The sequence below is a fragment of the Equus quagga genome, unplaced genomic scaffold, assembly GCF_021613505.1.
Source record: "Equus quagga isolate Etosha38 unplaced genomic scaffold, UCLA_HA_Equagga_1.0 HiC_scaffold_4075_RagTag, whole genome shotgun sequence".
Classification (NCBI taxonomy): Eukaryota; Metazoa; Chordata; class Mammalia; order Perissodactyla; family Equidae; genus Equus; species Equus quagga.
The window spans coordinates 1-11400 of record NW_025793720.1 but is presented as its reverse complement, the minus strand read 5'-3'; the positions used below and the strand labels follow the sequence as shown (position 1 = coordinate 11400).

General features: G+C 40.1%; 1 protein-coding gene across 1 annotated transcript in view; it reads right to left on the bottom strand.

Moving 5' to 3' along the window:
* The window catches only part of LOC124232264 (ectonucleotide pyrophosphatase/phosphodiesterase family member 3-like), a 17621-nt gene extending 6834 nt beyond the window's left edge, over positions 1 to 10787 (bottom strand). Inside the window, exons 1-6 of the mRNA XM_046649228.1 lie at positions 10733 to 10787; positions 9624 to 9703; positions 7449 to 7568; positions 6762 to 6871; positions 5574 to 5639; positions 4765 to 4837 (exon numbers count right to left, since the gene is read on the bottom strand). Coding sequence (XP_046505184.1) covers positions 4765 to 4837; positions 5574 to 5639; positions 6762 to 6871; positions 7449 to 7568; positions 9624 to 9703; positions 10733 to 10787 — 504 coding nt within the window. The remainder of the gene's footprint in view (positions 1 to 4764; positions 4838 to 5573; positions 5640 to 6761; positions 6872 to 7448; positions 7569 to 9623; positions 9704 to 10732) is intronic.
* Between the last annotated feature and the right edge of the window lie 613 nt (positions 10788 to 11400).

Sequence of the window (11400 nt, the reverse complement as noted above, 5' to 3'; positions counted from 1 at the left end):
TTCCCTGAATTGTTGGGCTTTGAAATAAGACATCAGAGTCCAGCACCCACACTACTACATTTACCAAATACCAATTCCCTAAATTTCTACAAATGAAAAAATTAAACCATGTTCTCTACAAAGGAAGATAGACTACTAGGCCATAAATATCTGAGAAAAATGTTCATAGTCAGCAAACATTATTCAACCGCAAAGGTTTTCATGATAATGACCAGTGTTGGGGGGGTGGGGGTCACAGACTGTTCTATAGGAGCTTAAATGGTTGCACATGCTCTGGAGGCTCATGTGACAATGTGTAACCAGAGAGTTAAAAAGGGGCAGACCCTGGAACCTGATAATTCTACTTCTGGGCATTTGCCCTAAGTAACACTTAGAATACAAATGGAGATTTACAAACAAGGTTGTTCATCACAATATTTATTTATCATTTAAATTAAAAAAAACATAAACTATTCCACATTCTTAAGAAAGCATACTCGACAGCCCTTCAAAAATATTTTGTAGAGAACATGGCATAGGAAAATGCTCACAATACAATGCCAAACATAAAAAATTAAAACCAAACTATAGAAGCACTCATAGACATTGCAGAAGCCTTACTTTGTTTTAAAAGGTATTTACTATTTCTTAGTAAAGGCACATGCACAGAAAATGAACAGGAAATAAGTCAAAAACATATTAACAGTGGTTGTCTCTGAATGGTGAATTGGAATTCATTTTTATTGTTTACGTTCTTTTGTGTTTTTAAATTTTTCTACACTTTATCAATATAGCACATTGAACTGACAGGTTCAAGTGAATAACTTTTACTGACATAATTTTCATTATTATTTTCAGTGAATAAGAAAGTCTAATAGCAGTGGGATTGGGGAAAAAATGTTTAACCTCCTGTAGTCCTGCTATAACACTGATTGCCTTTTTTTTCTTTTTTTGAGCAAGAATTTCTCAAGCCAATTACCGTTAAGAGCTTTAGGGTGTTCTCTCACAAAATCCTCACAGCAACATTCGTGGACGGTGCTGCCAGACTTCCAGTCGTAGAGAGGAGGAAGGTTGAGGTTTAAGAAGTTAGGCAACGTGTTCTCGGCCCCACAGTTAATAAAGGACAGAGCAGGACTTGAACTCAAACATCTCTATCTACTGCCAAATCCTTCAACTCCAGCATGCTTTCCTGACCCCCATCCTTCGGGTGACCATGCCCTCTGGTATGCCAGTGAGAGTTACAGTTCCCACCTGTCATCAGGACATAGTTATGTCCCCTGTCACATAACTCCTCCCAACTGCACAAAGAGCCCCTCCTCCGGCCTCTCCCAGCACCCTGGCGTTCTGCTACCACTGGACTCTCCCCACTTTGGAAACCGTCTGTGTGCGTGTCTGCCTCCCCAGAAGAGCACAAGCGCCTGCAGGGAAGGACCATGCAACCAAACTCATCACACACTTCCTAAGCACACAAAGCGCACACTCTCTAGATGGCATATTTAGGAACGTGAAGTGACTGGGCACCAGCCCCCAACTCTGGCCCAGACGAAGGAAAGAATCAAGAAATCCCCTTAATGGGCAAGGAGTGAGCAGTTTTTTGGATAAGTTCATTACCAGGGATAGAAATGTTTGCAGCTGTGGGGGAAACCAAGTTTGGGTAGAAAACGTGGCCCCTTTCCCTTGGAATCTGATCATTCGCTTTCACAGTGGGCACTGTGGAAGCAGTAAAATCAATCCTGGGATAACGAATTAACTGGGAAGACCTTCAGTGAACACTTGTTCTTTCGATCCAGAAGCCCCTTTTTGTAAAATAGAATTCAAGGTTGCAGAGGAACCTGCTACCTGGAAGCTCTACGCAGCACTGACATATCTGCTTTTCAAAAGGCCCAACCTCCTGCCTCTCTGGTTTTACCTCCACTTCCTTCCCCAAAAGTGGAGTTCCTCAGGGCTGGGAAATCCTCCCACCACGGACATGAGCAGTACCAACACTTAAATCAGTCTGTTCTGAATTTCAATCTTCTTTTCAGAAGTGAATTCTTCTTCCCAACCTTTCACTCCATCTGAGATGTAATAACTGGTTTTTCAATAATGAATCACAGCTGACTCTTATTAAAGTATTAGACCATTATTTAAAGTTACTCAAGACCAGTCAGGACATCCTGTGCCTACTTCAACTTCAGTACTAGAGACTCAGTGGAACACATCTGCTATGGAGAAGTTGCTGGTTTCACCCCACTTCAAATGCCTCTCCCATCCCCTCCTGCCCATCCATATCCTCCCACCCTCTAAATCCCCACTTCATAAAGCCTTCTCTGGCTACAGCAGCCCATAATAACCTTCCCGTTTAAACGCTGTTTAAGCGATCAAATTTTCAAAGATTTCTTTTAAAAAACAGTTGTACATTAACTCATTATTGGCCCTTTCAACATACTTTCTGGCAGTAAAGGCCTCATCTTCTTCGCCCCTGGAAATGCCTAATACAATATTAGAAGCACCAGAAACTGTTAACAGTAGGCCTTAAGGGGCTTGTAGAGCAAGAATAAGAAAAGTGTTGATAACTGAAAACTCTAGTACAAGTTAATAAGCTTTCAACATAGTAAATGAGTCAAAATAAACTAAAATAGCCTTTTTACTTTTAAATTATGTCATATTAACTCTGACATAATTAACTAATTATGTCATAACAACTCTGTTGTTAACAACAACAATGAAGCATGAAGCCCGCCAGTTTCTCCATCATTTTGCCTCTTCTTAACTTTCAAATGAGGCTGGTCTGAAGCCCTCTTCTGTTTCCACTATCCACTCTCTCCTTAGCTCATCTCCCCTTTCATGCACCATCAACATGCTGCCAAGCTGCCTGACCTTCACCCACTTTGAGCTTTAAATCGATATTCGATGGCCTTCTGGATATCTTCATGTCACAGGCACATCAATCACATGATCTTCTCCCCCAAGCTTATCTCCCTTCAGAGGTCTTATTAACCTAAGTGGAACCACCTGCCTGCTTCTGGTAGAAACCTGGAATCATCCTTGAGGCCAAACCCGGTCACCCGTCTCACACCACGTCATGGCAAGACCACCTCCTGAATGAATCTCAAATGCACCTTCTTCCATCCATGATGGTTGCCACTACCCCAGTCCAAGTCACTACAATCTCTTTTCTGGAATGCTGCAAAAGCTAACTTGTCTATCCCCATTTTCTTTTGCTCCTTCCAACCCATTCTTCTGCACAATAAAAGTGATCTGTAAATACACACAGATCTGATCATGTCACTGCCCTGATCAAAATGCCTCAATGCTTCCCATTGCACTTTGTATGGCCCATAAGGACCTGCATGATTTGGTGCCTGCCTCCTTCTCTAGGCTTACTCTGAGCCCTCTCCCTGGGATCACAATGCTCCAGACACTGGGGGGAGATAGTGCTCATCTAGCAATTCGAACAGTACCTGACACTGAGTAGCACGCAGCAAGGGTTAGCTGCTATTATTATTCTTACCACTATCTCGCTGTCCATGTATCTCGCCATCTGTCCATTTGTTCATTTTCTGTGTTCCTCTAACGTGCTCAACTCCTCCCTCAATCGGGTCATTGGTGATCTCTCTTCCTTTTTGTTATTCAGAGGAGAACTTTCTAACCAGCCCCAGAGTAGGTTAGGACCTCCTCCAAGACCTCTCAGGGCACCCTGCTTTTTTCCTTTGCAGCACTTTTCAAAATTATACTTAAAATTTATCTGGGTGCTAACCTGGAGCACTGAACAGAAGAAAAAGACATCGAGCCTAATCCTGTCAGCTGTACAGTTCAGACAAATGCAGACTGTAGAGTCCCCTCTCAAGGAATTAATCATATCAAATACAGATAACAATCGAAAGAGAAAAGAAGAAATGGGGACTATGCTCCAGATATTTCCTAAGCCGTTCACCTTTAGAATAACCTGATTAAGTGTTGAATCCTGTGATGCAGTGCGTGGTGTTGGAATACAAAGGAGTCTAAAGAGTTAAAGTGGTCAGACTTGAGCGGGGCCTTTCATTAAGAATCATTTGGGCTTAAAGGGAAAGAAGAAGAAGGGCATTTCTGATAAACTGCAAAGTCGTGCTGCCAGAATAAATATGCTTGCATTCCCATTGAGGACGATGGTGAAGTGAGTTTCCATGGGGTAGGCAAATGCCATATTCATGGGGACCTTTGCAGCATTGCATCATGTCCAAGACAATATAGGCTTCAGTGGATTTTAGAACAGAGATGACATTTTTTCTCTTAAGTAATATTTAAGGACTATATTTCTGTAGTAAAAGTGTAACAGAATGGCTTATATAATGAAGAAACTAATATTAAAGAGTCTACTTCCATTATAATGGTGGCCCAGGAGGGGAATAACTCTGCCTGAGGCAATAACGTCTTAAGTTCAATTATAAGGCACTTATAAATGAAACTGTATGAACAGACAGCTGGGTATTCCACCATGCACTTGCAGGGGACCCTGCTTGCAATGGGCTGCACTAACATGTTAATTTGGCCCATGCAGTAGTATCTAGCCTTGATTTGATCATTGTATAAATAACAGTGCTGCATCAAAGTATGTAGGCAGTAAGCATTTATCAAATGAGTCAAAATTTGATTAATAAGGGAGACATCCTTTTTAGACTCTAAACTATTTTGTGGTTAATAAGACAGATATTCCCTTTAGACTTTTAACTAATTTATCAACTACACTTGTATTCAATGAGAATTAAGAAATATTTTCTTTTGTGGGTTAGGGCTAGATGATGTTACAGGTTTTAAAATACTTACTGCGGCACTGACTGGTCCTTTTTCATGACCTGCAGAATCAGGCTGTTCCACATACAGGGTATAAAAATTGGGTCTAGGGATGAAATTGAAACAGAGAAAGACATCAGTTTGAAATAAACGTACAGGTTGGATTGGGGATTTTGTAGATCTAGAACTTTGTAGCTGTTTCCTTCTCTCTTTCTCTGGTCTCCATCTCTTCATCTGGGTCCAGTGGTTCCACTTGGCCCCAGTGGGGATTGCCTCCTGATGGGGATTAAATACGACATTCTGGGATGTGAGCATTGGTCTGACTCAGTAATGAAAATATGTCTTGTTCTTACTGGTAAGGCTTCTCTTGATGTGCCTCAGCACTTCATATTTCTGGGTTTCTGACTTTTTGCTGATTCTGTTCTGCCCCTCCTTTAAATTTCCTTTAAATGTTTGGTTTCAGATGCACTGTTGACCTGGCACTCTCTTTCAGGATGCCCTGACCCAGCCTGTTGCCATGGCCTTGCCCTGGCACCCCTGGCTCCTTGAGTCAGTCCTCATGACTGACTGTCAGATCCACCTCAGTCCTGCTCCCAGTCCATATCTTGTGGCGGTAGTTGCCTCTGCTCTCCGGTACTTGCTCTGTCTCCCTTGTCCCATCATGTCAACCACACTCTCAAGAGCAAAAAGTCAACTGCTCTCAGAAATAATTCTTGAACATTGCCCATTAAAAAGAAATGCCAAGTTTTTTTCAAAAATGGTCATTTAAAGTAAAGAAATAATTTTATTTTACACCTGCAAATATCCCACTGTGCCAGCACTTCTCTGACACTAGATATTACCTTTCAGCTTTGGGCAGGTCCAGCCAGGTTAGCAATGTAGAGATCCTCTCTTCATATGGGACACTTCTGAAAAGAGCAAACAATTTTAAAAACCAATCAAATCAAGAATAATTCCATTATATTCCTGCTCAGGAAGGGAGATTGATATTTTCAGATATTCATTTTGTGTTCATATGTGAACAAAATACTGAAATGGATTCAGTATGACTCAAAGGAGTCCCTGTTTTCCCTACTTTATATATAGAGACCCACTTGCTTCACATAAATTAATCTATGTTATTTTCTTTCCTTCTCATCCTTCCCTCCATTTTCCCCCAACTAAAATAAGAGGCCATTAATTATTATCCATTCCTTCGATTTGTTTATTTTTATTCATTTCATTCATTTTTGCATTTAAGCATGTTGAGCATGTATTGCCAGAAATTATTTTCAAAGGTGATAAAAAAGAGAGAGACTAGAGCAGAGAAACGGGCACTGAGAAAGGGGGGGTTGAATTTGAGATCTTAGTGTGATCAGGCTAAGACAACGTTTAGAAGGTAATTTTGAGCAATGGCTTGAAGGAGGGGTGGCGGTGGGCTGTGGATGGATACCTGGAGTGAGAGGGTGCAGCCCGCACAAAGGCCCTACAGCAGAAGGGAGCCTGGAGTGTTGAGGCCACCAAGGAGGTCAGCGTGGCTGGAGCAGAGTGAGCACCGGGAGGAGGAGTGGGAGAGGAGGTCTGACAGGCAGGGGCACAGTCGGGGTCAGACCACAAAGGGCCTTGTGGGCTTTTACTGTGAGTGAAACAAGGCCATTGAAGTTTCAGTGCCAAAGAGTGTCATAGCTGGAGTTGTTCTTTTAATTAATCATCTGGCTGGTAGATTGAGAATTGTTTATAGCGGACGAGAACAGAAGCAGGGAGTCGTGTAAAGAGGCGACACCAGGAAGACAGGCAAAACATGATGACACCCCAAACCAGAGTGTTAATGCTGGAGGTAACAGAAAGTTCTCAGGCTGCACATATGTTGAATTAGAGCCACAAGCATTTACTGTCAGACTGGATGAGGGATACAAGAGTGAGGAACCAATAACGACTACAAGATTTTTGGTCCCCAAACTGGAAGAATAGAATTACCACGAAGATTAAGACAGAAAAAAATCCTAATCATTCCTGCGTAGACAGGGAAATATCTACAAGTGCTTTGCTACCTGTTGTAAACCATATATAAGGAAGGAAAGGAGCCATTTATAGCCACGTCTGATCCTGGCCAAAAGTAGGTGCCAGCTTTTAAGCCTTGATTCATTGCTGTCAGCCAGACCTACAGGAAGAGAAAATTTAAGATAAATGGAAGTCAAGAGAGTAATCAGTAAGTTTGGGTAGACATGGTCCCACTTATTAGAAACTGGACAATATTAACAGTTGCAAAATATATTTAGTTATTAAAATTTATTTAAATTATTGAAAGTTTGTCTTTGCAGCAGTTAAAAACTATAATTATCCAGAGATCCACCTCAAAAATCAAAACTGTAGTAAGGTAGTAAGAAAGAAGATAATTTTTTCAAACTGGTAAAATTGTACAGTTTCTCTTTCCCTTCTAAAGAAGGAGGAAAAGTATTAACAGATAATCTTTCTGAGTAACTTCCAGATTAATATGTTTATAATACAACGTCCAAGTTTTATGAGAAGGTTGTTTAGGTGAACTAAATGTTTAAAATGAACTATAAATGTTTAAAAGATTTAAATTATAATTATAAATAGTGGTGACACGCTTTCCCACCCACAGCCCTTAGAAATTAGAAAGATAATGTAAAACTCAAAGTGGAGAGAGAAGAGTGATCTGCTGTCACATTGGAAAATGGAAGTTACTTTGGTGCCACATGTAGAAGGCTACATACTGGTTGTCCATGCCACCAAGCTGGATCAAATGTCCCCTTTGAAAAAATTGAAAAGCTCTTGTTGAGGTTTACGTCATACATATTATTGTCAATGATGCCATGTGATTCCGGATATAAGCCCTAAAAAGATCATTTCAAAACAAGATTTAAGATAAAATATTAATAAAGCACCTATTTAAATTGAAACATAAGATCTATAACTCATATCTTGGAAGGACGTTATGTATCTTTCAATATAAAACTCCTGGATCTGAACCAAATATACATATATATATATATATGGTTTATAGCAGAAAATGAACAATATTAGGCAGATGGTTTGTGTTGGTGGTGTTAATATAACTCTCGTGTGATTAAGAATTATTTGTGAATTAAAGTTTCCCACATTACAATAATGATTAGCCACTGGTTATGTTGGCAATAATAGCAAGAAATTTACTACATAGAAGCTCTTAAGTATCAAATATCCTGGCTAAATGGCTTCAAGTGTGTTCCAGCACTTTAAAAGGGAGGCTGCCAAGACTCCATCTCCACCCTCCCATCCACTCATCCCTCAATCCAATCATTCCTTCAATCCAATCACAAACATTCACTCAATCATTCCACACATTCTCTATGCTTATGATACCCCATACAGTTGTAACTCCTTTTAGATGGATTTTAGGGTTATTATTTCAGAACATTACTATATATATGAATACGAATGCATCTACTTTCATACAGTAAATGAATAGCACTCACATAATCCCTTATTTATATATACATACACGTGCATATGTATTATGTATGCATATTGTCATACGGATGTATGTATACAGTAGATCTTTGTTATCGGCTGCAGTGATGTTCTATAAGGTTGCTGCCAACGCTAAACAGCGGACATGGAAGCATTGCTCCGAGGGAGAACACAGGGCTGGGCTTCTGCGAGCCTCTGGTCACATTTCTGCGTACTGATCAATACACAACCTTGTTTTACGAGTATTTCTGTTTAAAGGTCCCTTATTTAGGAGACATTGTTGGTTCACAATGACTCAGGCCTGAATGGAGCTTATCTAATGCACGCGTTTCCTCTGTACGCACATCACAGCCTCCTGCTCACAGGAACACTGGACAGCACGTCAGCGCTATGCTAGAGGGCCGTTTTAAAGAGCAAAACCACCAATAAAACGAACATGTGAGAAACATGGCACTAAACAGACAACACCCTATGAAAGCAACATTTGTTTACAGTGTGAGAGCTAAAGCAAGAAGGCAGAGTGTCACCTTATTAGACCCCAGCTGGGAACATACGAGCTGGGCAACTCGAATTTTTTGCTGCTCTGTGAATGTCCACAAATGACTATGAATAGGTCGTAAGTATTGATTTTGGGGTTACAAATGAATTTTAACGAGTTGGTAAATCTGCAAATATATAATCTGCAAATATGTACATATATTTGTGTGTATATATGTGTATATATATATACACACATATACATACACACATACATACATATAATATACATACACATATATACATCTATACATACATATTTACTAGGGTTAAAATTTCAATAAGTTATAGTTACTGCTTGACAGTAATGAAAGACTAAATGCAAAGTGGTAAAGACTCAATAAAGGCCTTGGCAGAGGCTTCCTTAAGTTGTGTTCTAAATCTATGTGTTAACAAAATTTTCCTTTGAGTTCATTTCGATTGTTTCACTTTTGTCATTTTCTACATCAAGGAGAATTTACTTGCTTTATCTAAAGAGACATAAGCAGCATCAATTCATTGGTGAAACAGAATCCTTTATCAAGTTACATAGAACAAAAAGACTAAGAAAGGAAGAAATTCCCCACATCAAAGAGGCTGTCCTCATGCATAGCCTGCCCTTCCCAGCAGACTTTCAAATGAGTGGAGGCAAATCAAAAGATCAGAGGAAAATGGTATTTGTCACATCCAAGAGGCCACCTGGCCTCGCACACAGTGCATTAGCCTAACGCTGGGACACTCCCTCATCGTTAACTCCACACAGACCTGGATCGGCCTCACACCGACACGCTCCTGCCCAGCCCGAACTGTCACCACATGCACTTGTGAATGTGAGCCTGGGGCATGGCCGTGGCTGCCTGGGCACCTCTGGTGGGGTCAGTCGCCTGCCTGGGCCTCAGTCTTCCGCTGGGTCAAGCACTTACCGTGACAATGGTATAGTGATTAGGGAAGGTTTTGGTTGGATAGACAGGTCTCAGGTATTTTGAATGAATTCCACATGTTTCTGCAACAAAGTAGAGTGGGAAATTAAGGGGTTACTTCCTCAGAAGTTTGTCAGATAACTAAAAATCTGAACGGGAAAGTTTCCCAGAGAAATAGAAATCTACCGAATGGATTGAAGATGGAAAGAGGTGGAAATTCTGGCACCTAGAACTCCTCCATTCCAAGGAATGTGAGTTTTTAGGGGCGGAATGAGCTAAATCACAAGAACACACTGACATTTCCACTGCAGCAGTGAAATACGAGACATTTCTCACTCCAAAATCATGTTAACTCTAATTCTGAAAGAAGCTTCACCATTATAGATTAGATCCACATTTAAAAAAAAAACGGAAAATGATTGTTGTTCAGAAAAGGACACACTGTGCAGCTTGACATAATGAATGTCTTCTCAAACAGGCTTGGAGCTGGTCTCCTTCCCAGTCTCTACTTCAGTGTTCCCAATATGATCCAGGAATTTCCTCCTTCAGAATCTTCTTGGCCCCATATCAAGTCTACTAAACAGGACTATGCTGGGGTTGGGGGTGGAGGTGGGTGGAAGGTGGAAGAAAGGGAGCTCATGTCTAACGACATGTCTAACAAGCACCCCAAGTGGTTCTGATGCACTTCAGGATTTGTGGCCTGCTCTAGGGCTTGAATCATAGGTAAAATTAAAGACTAACATAAGCTTTTTTCTTTTCTTTTGTAGTCAATACCGCCAAAATTAAACCATGTCCTCAATCAGGGAAAGACACATTTAATATCGTTAAGAAGTTATATAAGATAATAAAAATGACATCCGTTCCACTTATATAATTAAAGGAATTTAAGTAGGGAAAAAATCATACAAGAAACAGAGATATAAAGTCAGTTTCTGTTTTTATTTCCTTGAAACATGGCTTACGCAAATTCTTAAATGCCTAAAGGCACAGGGTATAAAATAAAATACTAAGCTCCCAATGCTGTGAAAACATCACACCTCCCTAGTAAGGATGTCCTACACAGGACACACCTACTGCCTATCCACCGACTCAGGCTGCCATGTCGGATCAACCGTCTGAACCAGAGCCATAGTAGAACAGCTCCCCGAAAGCAAGATCTTCTACCATTGTTTCTTCCAGGTTTTAGTAACCTAAATTATGACTGAAAGGAATAATTCTGGAAGGACACTTTAAACCAATAAGGGTAGCTGCTTCTGCAGAAAAACCCAGAAAGATCAGGAAACAGAGAATTTTTTTGTCTGTTGATTTTTTTTTACTATATACCCGTTAATGTTGTTTTAAAATGTTTACCATTTACATATTTTACTCCTTAGAAAATCGTGTTTTTAGAAAAGAAAGTACCAACTAAAAAGATCTGAAAATATGAATCCAATAAATGTATTTCTAAGGTAACTATGAACTATAAGAAGATGCAGAAGACTAAATGGACGAGTAGGTGAAACAGCTGAAGAACGCACAGACGCAGCAAGCGCAGCACTAGGAGAGAAGTTTATAGTGATCAACATCTACACTGAAAAAGAAGAAATTTCAAATAGACAACCTAACTTTACACCTCAAGCATCTAGAAAGACAACAAATGAAACCCAAAGTTAGCAGAAGAAAGGAAACAATGAAGATTATAGCAGAAATAAATGAAACAGAGACTAGAAAGACAATTTTTAAAATCAACAAAATTAAAGTTGGTGTTTTGAAAAGATAAACAAAATTGACAAAGCTTTAG